The sequence below is a fragment of the Clarias gariepinus genome, chromosome 24, assembly GCF_024256425.1.
Source record: "Clarias gariepinus isolate MV-2021 ecotype Netherlands chromosome 24, CGAR_prim_01v2, whole genome shotgun sequence".
Taxonomy (NCBI): Eukaryota; Metazoa; Chordata; class Actinopteri; order Siluriformes; family Clariidae; genus Clarias; species Clarias gariepinus.
In genome coordinates, this window is record NC_071123.1 from 9,646,066 (window position 1) to 9,661,837 (window position 15,772).

At 39.3% G+C, this 15,772-nt stretch overlaps 1 protein-coding gene across 1 annotated transcript in view; it reads left to right on the forward strand.

Moving 5' to 3' along the window:
• Positions 1–207: 207 nt before the first annotated feature.
• The window catches only part of c2cd2l (c2cd2 like), a 47,042-nt gene continuing 31,477 nt past the window's right edge, over positions 208–15,772 (forward strand). Inside the window, exons 1-2 of the mRNA XM_053486053.1 lie at positions 208–401; positions 5,216–5,631. Coding sequence (XP_053342028.1) covers positions 5,284–5,631 — 348 coding nt within the window. The 5' untranslated portion in view covers positions 208–401; positions 5,216–5,283. The remainder of the gene's footprint in view (positions 402–5,215; positions 5,632–15,772) is intronic.

The following is a 15,772-nucleotide window of genomic DNA, read 5'->3' on the forward strand; positions in this document are numbered from 1 at the left end:
GAAACATCAGTACGAGATGATTTTTTCAGGGTGGATCCTCAGTTGCATCTCTAATGATCAAATTTGCCCTATCCAATATGGCGAAGGCATTGACGCCTCACGCGCTCTAACGGCTTGCTTCGATTGGCTGATTGCTGTAGAGGCGGGGCGCAGCCCTACAGGCTGAGTAAAGCGCAGCAGGGCAGAGCGGAGAAGGGCACAGAGAGCCTCTCAGTCGGCAATCGCGGCACCTTCCTACCTTCTGCGCACATCTTCGGCTTACCGAAGCGAGAAGCTCGGGGGCTAGCCGCAGAGGCTAAGCTGTCAGTGACGATCATTGTCGACCCAGCCGGTGCCTGTCTATGTGCTGAGCTGTGCTTCCCTACACACTGATTGCCGGAGGAGAAATCATCAACAACACGGTAACTGTGGTCATTTCGTTCGCCTGTCATGGATGGTGTTTACGTTTTAGCTGAATGAGCTATTCGTGGCTAACTCATACACACTCCGGGACAGGAATTCTAATAGATCTAGACGTTTATTTCATAGAACTTGTCTTTGATTGATAAAATGGTGCGTGTGTTTATAATCCGGAGGAGTAACGATATCAGTGCCAGGCTGCGTTGCCATGCTGCACGAGACACAGCGCAGTTGGCAACCGTGGTGTTGTAATGTCAGTGTTCATGTTAGTGCAGGCTAATGCCATACACACACACACACACACACACACACACATACATACATACATACACACGCACGCGCACGGATGTCTCTAAAGCACCACGAGAGAAATGAGATTTATTAGTGAGAATATTTAATGAGGTCATGTGCCATAATTAAAATAATGAATATCTGATTATACATCATCACATCTTAACATTCCTTCATAAACTAATAAACTTAAACTCATTCATCGTCTATACCACGCGTTATCCTGTTTACAGGGTTGTGGGGGGCCTGGAGTCTATTCCAGAAGACTTGGGGCATGAGGCAGGGTACACACGTACACACACTCACACTCAGGACATCAATTAGATAACCTGAACCTTATGTATTTGGACTGTTGGAAGAAACCGAAGCACCTGGAGAAATGGTAACGTTTACACGTTTACAGATCGTTTCCACGTTTACAGATCCTGAGGCGGGACTCGAACCCGGACCCTGGAGGTGTGAGGTGACAGTGTTAACCACTACGCCAACGTGTCGCCAGACTCCAGTTTATCTTGTTTAATTGAAAAAAAATCCTATTAAATACACTGCATCAATAAATTCTCCAGTGATGTACTTTTTCACGCTTGTAGTATATTTGTACTTTGCAGAATAATGTCTCCAGGGTTGAGGGTTCGAGTCCTGTCTCTGGTCCGCATGCATGGAGTTTCATCCAAGTACTCCAGTTTCCGCTCACAGATCCTAAAACATGCAGATTAAAATAATTGTTGTTTCCAAATTGCCTGTAGTGTGTGAATTGACAAGTCTGTTCATCCATCTAGGAACCGTGGAGGCCAGTGGTGTTTACCATTGTATTTATTTCCATACAATTATCCACTGTGGTGTGACCTCGGGTCAACACTCACATGCGCACTCACACACTATAGGCAGTTTGGAAATGCCAAATATCCTAATCTGCATGTCTTTGGACTGTGGGAGGAAACCGGAGCACCAGAGGAAATCCACAAAGCAGAGGGAGAACATGCACATAGACCCCAAAGCGGGGATCGAACCCAGAACCTGGAGTGGTGACAATGCTAACCACCAATCCACCTTGCCGCTGATATTTGTTTCATACATCACTAATTTCCCTCATAACCATGACACTTCCGCATGCTTGTTAAACATTACATTTCTGATCCAGTCCACACAAATTTGCTCTTATAATAATCACAGAGAATAAGTACAGAGAAGGCTTTTCACTAGATTTTGGAGCGTGACTGTGAAAATTCTGTGTACGTTCAGACGCAAGAATGTTAGTGAGGTTGAAAATAGATGTCAGATGAGAAGGTGTTGAGTCTACTTGATGTTCCAGTTCATCCCCCAGGTGTTCAGTGGGGTTTGATAGACACAGGTCATGGCACTGTGCAGGTCACTCGAGTTCGTCTACTTCACTCCAAACAATGTCTTTATGGAGCTTCATGGTGTCAGTGTACCTTTTGCCTTATGGTGTTATTTATTCCTGTACATTCTCACACATTCATGTGACAGCTGTGTCAGATTTCAGCATACCTCTCAACAAGAAGGATCATCATTTCCTTAAGGAAGTTGATTTCTGGCTTTAAAAAAAAACCCCAAAACTTCAGAAACCCCTCTTTCCCTAAAGTTCGTTATGGTCCCTCAGAAATTTCTTAGAAATTCTCTCCAGATTTAGCAGTTATAACACAGTTATGGAACTTTATAAGGAATCAACCTGCTTAAACATCTTGCAGGGTTGCCAGATTGGATTGATTTTCCACTTTGACAATGTAAGACCTTTCGCAGCCAGAGCTGCAGGCAATTAATCTTAATAGCTGATTATTCATGTGAGTTAATCGGCTTAAATGTGGCCTATAAAGAGAACAGCTGTAACAATGATTTTTTTCAGTCATGTATTCTAAATCAAAACTGTGAGAAGCAACAAAGCAACTTGTTACTTTTGTGTCTTTCTCCTCTAGTGCCAATCTAAAGATTATTTCCTATTAAATACCTGTATAGCTGTAACTGTAAAAAAAAAAAAAAAATCATTTCATCAGCACAGACCTTTAAAGTATGAGGTCGGTCTGGAAAGTATGTAGCCATGTAATGACTGGAACACGTGTAATAAACTCATAATTACGCGTCTAGTTTTCTCCCATCCTTGTTACTTGCGGCTCATACACATTCTCACATTCTGCTTGTTGCAGGTCTTCCAGCAATGTGATCATTTTCAACTTTTCAACTGATTCTCAACTATCTTTGAAGCGTTGTGCCGAACTTTAATTAGCGCCACACCCGCTGCATCGTCCCCGAATAGTTTCTACAGAAGAATGTTGAAGCTTAAGGCAAAATTTGTTGCAGATTTGTTGCTCTGCTGCTCAGTTATATTAAATGCGATGACCACATGCTCACTCAACAGCGTTGAAGTTGTCATTGTTGAGGCAGGAGCGTTCCAGTCCATGGTGGACTACTGTACCAAATTCTTTAAAATCATGTCTATAAGATAAAGTCATTAAATCAGAAATATCTGAATGATGAAGTCTGAAATTCCAGGTATACACACAAGTTACTTATCTAATAAAGATGTTATTCAAACATATTTGGAACATTTCATTGGTGATTCTTGATATAATTCACCAAACCTTGACGGTTTTTAGAAATAATGGACCTTTTTTCTATTGGTTTCTGTGTTGGTTTTTCCCCCCTCTAAACTCTACCAACCCTTCTTTGGATTTCAATCTAATAAAATATTGCTGTTGTTTCTCAATGACAGAGGGATTGATAATACTGCAGACTTTTTCCCGGCCACAAACAGAGATTAATTACATCTCATGGGCGGTGATCCTTTTGTGTCCGCGGATTTTGCACATGAACGTTCACAGATCAATGCCATAACATTAAAACCACCTGTCTAATATGGTGTAGGTCTCCCCTAACCCATAAAACAGCCCTGATTAACCATGGCATGGACAGCACAAAACCTCTGAAGGTATGCCATGATATCTGACACCGAGACATTAGCAGCAAATCCTGTAAGTTGGATCAGACTGGTTTGTCAAGCACATCCCGGAGATGCCTGATCAGATTGAGAGTTATCGAATCAACACCTTAAACACTTTGTCATGTTAATTAAAACATTCCAGAAGAGGTTTTTTTTTACAGTGTAGCAGGATACATTACCCTGCTGAAACAAGCCAGTGAGATCAGGGAATACAGTTGCACTGAAGATGTGTACTTGGCTTGCATCAATACAGTATGTAGGTAGGTAGTACGTGTCAAACTAACATCCACAATGTTCTGTTTGCCAGAGGAACATGGCCCGAGTCATCAGGCCAGGTCACTCCCCTCCATTGCTCCATGGTTTCCACTGGATGTTTTTCCTTGGACTACTTTTTATAAATGCTAACTACTACAAGACCTGCTGTTTTGGAGGTGCTCTGACCTATTCACCTAACAATCACAGTTGGCAGTTGGCAATAAGCTGGTGACTCAGATCCATTTTTTTCCATTTTCAACATATCAACTTCAAGAACTGATGGTTGACCTAATGCCCAGCATATCCCATATCTTGACGGGTGCCCCTGGAATGAGATAATTAACTTGATTCAATTTATTTGCCGGTGGGTTTATTGTTATGGCTGATTTTGAAGCTTGTCTTCAAGGACAATACAAGAATTTGAAATGAAGCTTGAACCTTTTGTAAAGAAATTAGTCTTTGGTATTCAATTCAATTTGATTTGTATAGCGTTTTTAGCAATCGTCATTGCCGCAAAGCGGCTTTACACAATCAAAAGAATAATTTAAGTTTGTATGAAATGTGAATGTGTATGAATCAGAATATTCTGTTGTAAATGGATAAAAAAGTGTGGGGATGTAGCAGTTTACTGTGGTGTAAGTGTAATAAAGCTTTAGGTTGTGCTGTTGTTATAAAATAATCAACTTTTATGTTTCTTGTTGGTGTTTACTAGTGGTTGGCATCCACCAAATTTGCATTACCCTCACCTTCTGGTCTTGATCTCCCTCAGCTTCCTTTTAATACTCATTTCTAGCTATGTCGCCCTTAAGAAACCCATCAAATCCTTTCTTCCCTGTCTTCTTTCTCCATTTTCCAAAATACTTTCTCAACCTTTTCCCCATTGCTCTTTACTCAACTGGGTTCCTCTTCTGCTTCCTTGTTGTTTAACAACGGTTAGAATCCAGTACTGTAGGATGCATTACTGCCAACTGTACAGTAGGTCTCATTCTCCATCATCTTCCCAGCATCTTAAAGCCAATTTTGCAGTCTAGCCTTAGTTCCCTGATGTGTCTTGAACTCTTCGTCTGCTTTTATCCTGCATGTTTACACACTCTATCTTATCTTATGTTGCCTCTTAGTAACGCTCTGCACCTTTGGTTGGACTCTGCTTTATGTTAGTCACAGTATTATGACATTCCAGCACTTCGTCATTGATTATTTTTCTATACCAGTAAATCTTTGAGTGTCTCATTCCTTGCGTCTATATGTTCAATTCTATTGTTTTTTTTTACCTTTATTTTGTGCACTCAATCACTCCCTTTCTCTTTTCCACAGGCTCCCACAAAAAAAATCTGACTTTTCTTCCCATGTTGAAAATGGGACCCGAATGATCAAGGGAGAGGATGGACTTCGAAGACGTGAGTTGGCCGATCCTGGTGGCGCTCTTTTGCGTCTCGCTCCTGGTTGTGCTCACATGGCTCCTTCAGTTCTCAAAGGCTTTGCTGAGGTCCAGGAGGGGTGGCAGAGGTGGGCAGAGCAAAGAGACGTCGTGGCAGCTGCCCCAGCGCCTCACCCACCACACCCTGACAGGAGGAGTATGGGGCTTGCTGCTCAGGTACCGGCTGGGCCGAGGCGACTCTGAGGCAGGATTTAAAGGCCTCCTGTCTTCACTTTTCACGTTCAGGTCATTCAGAGAGCACTGGCAGCGAGCGTGGGTGAGAGCGCTCAACGAGCAAGCCTGCCGACAAGGGGTGAGTGAGTCTGCGATGTACCGATACTCATGACCTGTTCAATGCAAGTGTCACTTGGTGATCGCGTTTGTTTCGTGTTAATAAGAGACGTGATACATGAGGAGCATTAATTTCTCTGAGCAGACAAATACAGTTGTGTGTTTTGATTCTCCTTGAAATCTCCTTGTGCAGATATTTCCACACGGGAGCAGGTATTTTTAGATTTCGTGCTAGCGAGTGTGTAGGTGCGCAGTGTGTGAGGTGGAGTTACTCGTTGCGGTGTGTGGGAGTCAGGAGTGAACGGAAGGTTCATGTGTAATCCTCTCTCCCAGTCTCTCTGTCGGTATTACACCATGTCTCAGGATGCTGATGTTATTTACCAAGAGGAATATACACAGATGAGTGACGCACGAAAGGAAAAATCAACATAATTTATTTTAACGTTTAAAGTTTCATTTGTACACCAAAAAACTCACCAGAGAGTGGCGAAGTGACTCGGCACAGTGGCATAGATGATCTGATTCATGATCCGTGCAGGTAAATTGGTAAGTGCTCAAGGTATTTGGGCCAGGGAGTAGCTCAGTGGTTAAGGCATTGGACTATGGTTCGAAAGATTCCAGGTTCAAACCCCACAACCACCAAGTTGCCACTATTGGGCCCTTGAGCAAGGCCCTTAACCATCAACTGCTCAGATGTGTAATGAGATAAAAATGTAAGTCGCTCTGGATAAGCGCGTCTGCCAAATGCATAAATGTAAATGGTTTAACACATTTAAAGCACAAAATACCTTCGATTTTTCCAAACCTTTGTCTGATTAAAAGCTTTCAACAGAAGCAAAAAAAATCCTGTATGTGAACATATTAATCCTGTATATGCAAATATTTAATGCCCTTCTTTTCCATTAGAAAGTAGCATTAGTACCTGTCGTTGATGGGAAAAGGGTTCTTAGAAATATTTAAAGTGAAAAATAAGCTGATCAGCTTTAATTATAATTTCAGGTTGCATGTCTGGCGGTTTGTTTATACGGCAAAACCGTGAATCCCAGATGAGAAATTGAAAAAGTACACCAGATGAGGGTGTTTTTTCTTAAAACAACTCGTAAGAGCATTAAAATTCACTTGTACCACTTCAACGCTGTTATTTCAGCTGTGAAAATGTTCAGTTTAGCCTTTCTAATTAATATCTAATGGTGCAGGTGTTGGTTTACATTGAACAAGTAGCTTATTTTAAATTATATTATTAAATCTAAGACATACAGTAACTGTTCCTAGCATCGCTTTTACTCAACATTTTGATTTCACTTATGGTTCAGGTTAAACGTTAGGCAGATATCTAAGTATTGCAAACGTTTAATAACATTCCATCCAGCGGTCGATTTAAGACGCGTCTACAGTTTGACACATTTACATTTAGGCATTTGGACGGTACGCTGGCAAAACTTGTGGTTTCTAATCTGGCACATAACTGCTCATAACTTTACTCAACATTTAGTTTTTACGGCGCCGCTTTAACTTCAGGCAAATCTGCCAAAGTACTTTTATTTTATTAAATTCTGTCTAGACAGTTTTGTGAGATGGTGTCTTTGTTTTACAAAACAAATGCCTGGAAAGATTTCTCCATTTTTTACATGCTATACAATGACCAGTAAAAACAACCCAAGGTATTGTATGTTTGGTTCAGTGATCGTTGTGATCCAGTCTGCATGTTCCCCCCGTGCTTGGTGGGTTTCCTCTGGGTACTCCGGTTACCTCCCACAGTCCAAACACGTGCAGATTAGGCTAATTAGCGTTCCAAAATTGCCTGTAGTGTAAAAATGCGCATGTGAATGTTGACTGGTGGTCCTACCGCGGCTGTAAAAATGGGAATAAATACAATGGTCACCACTGGCCTCCACGGTTTTTGGTTGGATTAAAGAGGTTAATAGATGGATGGATGAATAGATGGATATATAGAATTGTGATCTTAATCAAATTTCACACCAAGGTATTGTGATAACATTGTATTGGGTGGTGACTGGTGATTCCCATCCCTATTGTGAAATGCTTTTCTGCTAACCACAGATGTAAAGAGTTATCTACTGTAAGTTGTATTGCTTTCTCAGAACTGCTCTTCGCTGAAGGCTGTCTGTGTAAACTCTGACTGCTTGCTTTGAAAATCCCAGGACATCAGCACATTCTGAAATACTGAAACCAGACAGTTTGAAACAACCTTGCCATGGTCAAAGTCATTCAGATGACTAATTCCCCCCCTGGTTTCTTATGTGAACGTTACTTGAAGCACTTGAATTGTGTCGACATGAATGTAAGCACCCTATGTACTGTAAATGATTAGCGATGTACTGTATACATGTACATATACCCTCACACACACACACACTGTAGTGTGCACATGTTCTAATTGAACAGATTTCGTGGTCACTCACATATTTCGCTGATTGGGTTTTGTTTGCTTTACACTACAGTCATAGTGATCACACTGCTAGTACCTCACAGATGTTCACGGCATGCGTGTTTCATTTTAAAATCACAGCCACAGTCTGAGTCCTTCATCCAGAATGGGAACCTCAACTGTTTCCACATGCAGCTCCAGATCATACAGAAGACATCTGTGATCTCTTGTTATTTAAAACTTCATAAAAAATGCACAGAATGCATTCGATCCCAGGTTAGTGTAAGAGCTCTACTTGTACCAGCACCTAAGTTTATCCCACTGACTGGTCAAAAGTGTATGAGGTAGGTGGCGTTTTCAAAGGTCCTCTTTCCTATATTTAACTTTGTCTCACTTTGAACTGCACAGGGATCAAAGCTCAGCACTATAGACTGCTCTTTGGGCACAGAGTGACCAACTGAGTGATGTTCTCCTCTCTCGCTCCTGGAGCTTCTTTGTCTTGTCAACATCCCATTGTGTTTCAGTTCATTTAGGTATACAGTCACCAAACATTGCTTTAATGAACTTCTCTGTGCTGCTGGTTGATTATGTTACAGTCCAGTGTCAGGCTACATGTTTATATATGGTACTTTATAAAGGATTTGCTGACATTGAGCCTTTTTTTTTATCGCTCTTTGAGTAAATTTGTGTGTAAATGTTTGCATAAGCCAAACCACATTTGGGTGATGCCCACAAATCTCTATTACAGGCAAAACTTGTTGTGTTAAAATAATGAGAATACACACACACACACACAAAAAAAAATTTGTCCAAGGAAGAAGTGTGAATTATTTTGAATTGTGCCCACGCCAGAAACACTTGGCAAATTAATGAAAAGGTACCAATTAGAGATGAATTACTGTAAGTGAGCTGGAAAGAAAATTGTTTAACAGAAAAACCAGTGGAAAAAAATGCTTTACTTATCTGATCATATAGATAATTTTCACGAACAGCATGTAGAGATACAGCAAATTTGGAAACTGATATGATAACGTGTTAAAAAAAGACAAGTCTTAGACAGGTCCGATCATTTGGGCTGTTTCAAGCAAAGAAAACTTCAAAGTTAATGGAACTATCCAACGCAATATTAAAACCTAGAAGGATACTGCTTAGCCTTCAACTTTTAAGTAAAAACAATCCTAAATTAAAATCAATAGGGGCAGCATGGTGGCTTAGTGGCTAGCACTCCTTGCAACTCCGGAGTCCGGGTTCGAATCCCGCCTGGGGTCTATGTGAGTGGAGTTTGCATGTTCTCCTTCGGGGCCACAGTCCAAAAAAAATAAAGGCTAGGTCATAAAAATTACACTTTGACAAAGGTCATGTGCTCTAATGAGTCCAGATTGACCCTATTCCAGAGCGAAGTGTGCATCACGGTATAAAGGGAAACACATGAAGCGATAAAGTGAAGTCAGCTGATGAACTTAATGACCAGATTATCATATCAATCGAGTTTTTCTTTCCTAATTGCACGGACATATTCCAGGAGTCAAATTGTAAAAGAGTTGTTTTTGGGAGCACAAGGAATCACACATGAACTGGTATATGCAGGGTCTTTGTTAAAGGAATGTCATGATGATGATGCTACAGTGTATAGAGTGAGACTAGATCTGTCACTTTTCGTTCACACAGTTTTGGCTCTAAGAATGAAGAATATAGTGAAAATACATTCGCATTCATTGATTCGTCTTGGTCTAGTCTAATCACCACTAATCCATTTTTTAGGAACCATGCACAGGTGCATTTACATACTCTAACATCTAGGGTCAATGTTGTATAAACAAAGAAGCAAACCAATACAGACACAAGGAGAACATGCTGAGAAACTCTACACAGACTGATTACTGCATTTAGCATCTTGTGTTACCGTTAGCCCTAGCATTACCCCTAAGCCACTAGTCACTAATGATGGGAAGTTTAAATAATTTTAGTGACTTGGTTCTTTGACAAAAAGAACAAATGACTCAGGTTAGAAAACTCATTGAAAAGAACTGCTAAATTATGTTTCCTGGGTACTGCACTGCATAGCGTCTATGGGAGTCATGTTACTAAAGAATGAACGATTCAGACCAAAAGACTCATTTCTGTTTTCTGTACATGACCTATGGAGGTTTTGCGATGCTTTGCGCATGCACGGCCAGTAGAAAACGAACCAATCTCTCTATCATTAGTAGTCACAAGCCAGTATGTTTTATATTTCCCTTAAAAGTAAGTCTGCGTTTGTATCCTGCCTTGCCTTGTAGACATGTGCTAAGTTCTAACAGCAATAACAGAAAGCAGCAGGCATCAAAACAAAAAATTGGACATATACAGTATTTTATTATAAGCATTTCAGAGTGGTGCTTTTCTTTTAGAACTTTATATCTGATTTCTTTATTGGAATTTTGTTTAGGATTTAGTAGGTTAGGCCTACATGTTGTAAGGGTTTAATTGGTGGCTGAGTTTAAAAGGGATAAAACCAATACCCTCTGCTTTTCCCTCTGAACACTCCTCCGCAGAAAGCCGACACTTTGTAGTTCCCGAACCTCCATTTAATATTTTACATGCTTTAATTGGTATTAGGAGAGTCAGAAAAATGTCATGTTGCATGTCTTGTTTTATGATTATGATCAGCATGACAATACACATGTGATCTTGTTGACTACTAAGCAGAAAATGCTTTCGAGCTCTCAGAGGGAATGCTGGTATGTCATCCGTTTACCTGCTTAGGTTTGCATTCATCAGATCCCGTTTCAGCTTATTTGAATGCCGTCGACTCTCCTCAGCAGCAGAGCCGTCGTGAAAGATGAGGTGAAGAGATCGTTAGTCGAAATGTCACCCTGCGCTGCATTCCTGAGCCAAAGCTGACATTTGTGCCAGTTCAGCAACATAGTTATTTTATCTGGCTGTCAAAGAGGGAGATATGCGAAGAAGATGTGGTTATGCAATCCCTGTGTCCTCTTCGCTTTCTTGTAGACAATCAGTGGCATTTTCAGAGCAAGGCTGGAATCCAGCAGAAAAACGTTTACAAGATTGCGTTTAATTCAAGGCATGGCCGGGAGCCAAGTGCAGAAACAGCATGTGGAGTTTTCATTCTGTCAATAGCTGTGAAAGATTGCGAGGCACGTAATGTACCGAACTGTTGTGGAGTCAGGGTTTTTCCTAATTACTCCTCCTTCGAAAGAGAAAAGTCTATCTCATGCATGTGCAGTTTTAAAGTATTTCACATGGAAACTCTGGTGCTCTGTGGGTGTTGCAGTGCTCATGTGGGAGGGGAAATATTGCCCCCTATGAATTTGGCACCGTACAGCATGCATTAACATACAACTGGCATATGGACGAAATTTATATCGTAATATTAGCAGTTTGATACCTTGAAACAATATACTGTACAGTACTGTGCTTCTAAAGTCTAAAAAGCTAGACTTTCTTGTATTTTTAATGTTGTATTGAGAAATAGTTCTACAGACATCCTGAAGGACTTTTTTGGCTCTCACTTTTGGCAAATTTCATTTTCGGTCCAGTCCTTGTACCTGACAATTCTCTGAGAATTTTTTTTTTTTAAGTTACACAGTTACCTATAAACCATTCAAGCATAAAAAGCAATTATTTTAAGACTTGAACCAGTGGGAAACAGGTGCAGATGATGACAGATGACCAGGCCAGTGATTAGTATACTGCTGATGCTGAATGCTGAGTGATTGGAACAGACAAGAGGGGAAATGAGGCTGCTGCAGAGGTTGTTGGTTTTTAAATCATATCTGTAGGCAATTTGCAGCCTGTTGCAGTAATAAAAACTGTTTCTATTTCTTTTATTTAATCTACATAATTGAATTGAATTTCATTTAATTGACATACAATTATACTGGTAAAAAAAAAAGCTCTGCATACATTCATGACTGGCCAGTAGTGTTCCTTAAACCAACCATATTCAAACAGCAGAAGTTTCTCCCTTTATATAGTAGTAGCAAAAAAAAATCATATATTAAATATATAATATATATAATTTAATATGGGATTAATACAAAGTAGATCTAAGTATTAAGCTGATTTCTAGACATATTTTACTACATTATTAATTTAACATTTTCAATCATTTCTTTCAGAAAAAAATATCTTCCAATGTACCAAATTTTTTAATTTAAAATAGTATGAATAATCTTAGTTTTGTAGTAATCTTATATTAGGAAATTGTAGATTATTTGATTCATAATACTTTCATTTGCAATGAAATATGTGACTTTTTGCAGTAAGAGTGTTGCTGGGAAATTTGGTCTGTGTTAGACCAACAGCACAATGTTTATAACTCCTAACTTAAACATTACTGAAAAGTGTCAAAAATTGGCTTTTGCGATATTGGCAGTTGCCAATTTTAGACATTTTTCTTAACAGACACATTAACCAACTAACATGTTAACAATCAATTATTAAATAATCAGCAATAATTCATAATAAAACAATTTGATAAAACAGTTTTCTTTATTTAAATAGTATTGTACTGTATCTAGCTTCACAGTCTAAACAAAATCGTAATATTATTAGTTAACATGTAATTATCTATTAACTAGTTAGTTAAGCCTAAATAGTTTAAATAAGCAGAATAAAACAAATGTATAAAATGGCTGTCAAAAAACACTAATCTAGTCCTTCTGTCCTCACCCAAAAAATACAGTGTCCAATACTGCGCAGTTAGATGGCAAGTTAACAGATATACAGAGCTACAGAGAAATATGCTGCAAAACAATATTGATTAGTACATTTTTAACCAGTTAAACACTTAACAGCAGTTATTTGCTTAATGATTAATAATTCGTAACTTTTGTAGGAAACTGTTTGTCAGTATACAACATGTATCATCATGCTGCACAGCATGCATTCAGGAATATGTAAAAACCAACATCGTGTAATTCTTAGTGTTAAAGCAGTGAGTCTACAGTAGTTTATTTCTCTCAACTGCTATTGCAGACTAGCATTTCATACGTCCCGTCGGCTTTGTATGCTGATCGTGTACTGTAACTGCTAAAATAACTGGAAACACAACTGCACACTTAACCGTCGCAGTTAGGAACTGCTTTTATTTCTTTTCTATCTCGAAAGGATTTTTGACCTTTAAAACTTATGAATATAATATTAATATGCTCTCAGTTTCCAATAAACTGAATGTTGGTCGTGCTATAAGTTGGACAGGTCCTTAGAGAGCTTTCACTCCCCATCGCTTGTAAAATGAGGTTTAAAGGAGAGACTCCTATTTCGAGAGCTTTGACCTACAATGTGAATCCTGATCTCATATCTCTATTGCATAACTAGGAGATTTTATTTCCTTGCAAGACTATAAGTGAATTACTTTCAATTTTGTCGCTTGTGTATGTGTGATCATAATAGGCTAGTTAATATAAATGAAGCCGCCACTAATGAAAAAGAAACGCTTACGTCACCCACAAAGCGGAAGGAGACGCAAACAGTTAGCTGTGTATTGATTTGATGGAGTGTTCTGTTGCGGGCTGCAAAATGGAACGAAGCGATAAAAATATCAGCGAGCCAAGAGATGAAGAAACGACAAAAATTGTCAGTAAAGGCTTATGTTATGCCTGAGCTGTAAATTTTGAAACTTTTAGTTCTGAAAGTTAAATTGCGCCACTTAGTGTTTTTATAATTATTTATTTTAATCTGTGCCTTCGTTTTTTTGATCCTTAAAGTCATTTGAAATACCTTTTTTTAGTTTTTACATCTGAGAAAAGGCTTTAAAATAAGAATGTATGGAACTGTAATGCACTTAATTCATCTCAGTCAACTTTAATACCCCTATCTCACCTATGCGGTTTCACACGGTGGCCGGAAGCTCCTTGGCGGTCCTCGCAGAAGCTTGCAGACCTTGAAGAACTTCGCGTAACGTCGACGGGCAATCACGGCGGCTCACGGTGCCTAACACCGCATCTCACTGCGAGTCAAACAGCATAGGTGAGATAGGGGTATAAGCCATTCCTTGTAATGTGAATAAAGACAATGTTTATTTTTGATATAATGCTGTACTGTATGCGTTTAAAAAAAATAAAAAGAGTTTTTTTTTAAAAGAAAACCAATTAATCTTTGTTACTCTTATATATTTTATATTGCTGTTTAATTAAGCAAAAGTACATTTTATCCGATTACTCGATCAATTAACTAAATTTTTGGTAGAATACTCGACTACTAAAATATTTAATAACTACAGCCCTAGTGTAGAGTGTACTGCTTGTAGGACTATAAAGAATCGGTGATGTTTTACCACCTCAAATGTCTTTAAGTCTCAAAACATAAATTGAGAGCATGAAGGTTGGCTGCAAGTAAGCGTGCGATTTCTGGTGTATGTGATTTTCGACTAATTTGCGCTCACTGGTGTAAACGTGCATAATGAGTGGATTTTAAGGCTAATCTACTTAATAGTTTGAAGAAAAAGGCAGATCGGAGTCTTTTAACGCAAAAGATTTTTTAATAATGTAACTTTGTAAAAATATGTTTCTGTTGCGACACTTCTTGGCTTGGTACAGAATCATTTATATCTGAGAATGATTGGCCGATCACCTGTCACAGCCAATCAAACTGTAGATCAGCCAATTCTGGTCACTGGCCGATCGACCGGTTTATTATAAATGTTTTTTTGTTTTTTTTTACATCTATATTAGATTCAGTGTGGTGATACGTGAATCGCCGCGCAAAAAACTTGCATAACTGAATGAGTGCAAGCATCACAAATACTGATTCTGAAGAGCAGGTCTATAAAGAAAGAAATCAGCAAATTAAAAGAAGTTAAAAAAGGAAAAAAAGTGAATTTTAGTATGTAGGTCTGATTCTTCCTTTTTTTTCTCATGGAGCCGCACCTCGTGAGAGCCTGGCCAATGTGCTCTTTAGGCTCCTGGCTACGGATGGCTGAAGCATCACCAGGGATTCCAACTCTCTGTCTCTAAATGATAGGCTTAATGTGTTTCCATTACATCATTCAGGTGCCCATAAAAGGTTCTCTTTAAAAACGTTCTTTACTTTATTTAATTAATTTTACTGGTATTACTTATACTCTTCTATTTACCACACTTTGGCATAATAAAGTGCAAATCCATGTTATTAAAATAATGCGCTCGGTTGATAAAGGGATCAATTTTATTTAACGGAACTGTAAAGGTTGCACGATCAGATTGTTGACGAGTCTTGATGTCCACCATATTATATAACACTGCTTTCTTGTGATTAATGAATTTGCACTATGTGTCCTCTAGTCTTCTTTTTGTGTAAAAAAAATATTATTTTGTTTTTGCCAAGACAATCGGTACAGGCACATTTGCGAGTTAAAGTTTTGTTCGCCACGTTATCTGGTGCCATGACACCAGTCTCCATGCACTCAGTGTGGAGCTGAGATGAATAGCTACTCTAGGCTAATCCCACACAGCGCTTTCTGTCTTACTGGAAACCTTAATACAGTTGTAATTAAATCCACCTGACCGGAAAAATCCTGCTACTGGGACCGCTCTTTGTTCGTGTTTGCGAGTGTTTGTGTGTATCCGAGCTCGGGTAATGAGGGAAAGTTATAGCTTGCGCTAGGTCAAGCCAAGCCACCTGTCAGCGTAGCTAAAAGAAAACCGACACCCCACTTCTCTCCCCAGCCGCGGTGGCTACCTTTGTTACAAAACAACCTGCCTTTTTTTTCCCCCATCTTTTCTCTTTCCTGACATTCAGACTTATTTATTTTAGCAGGGGCTTAACATGGACCTGTTCATCCAGTTAGCTG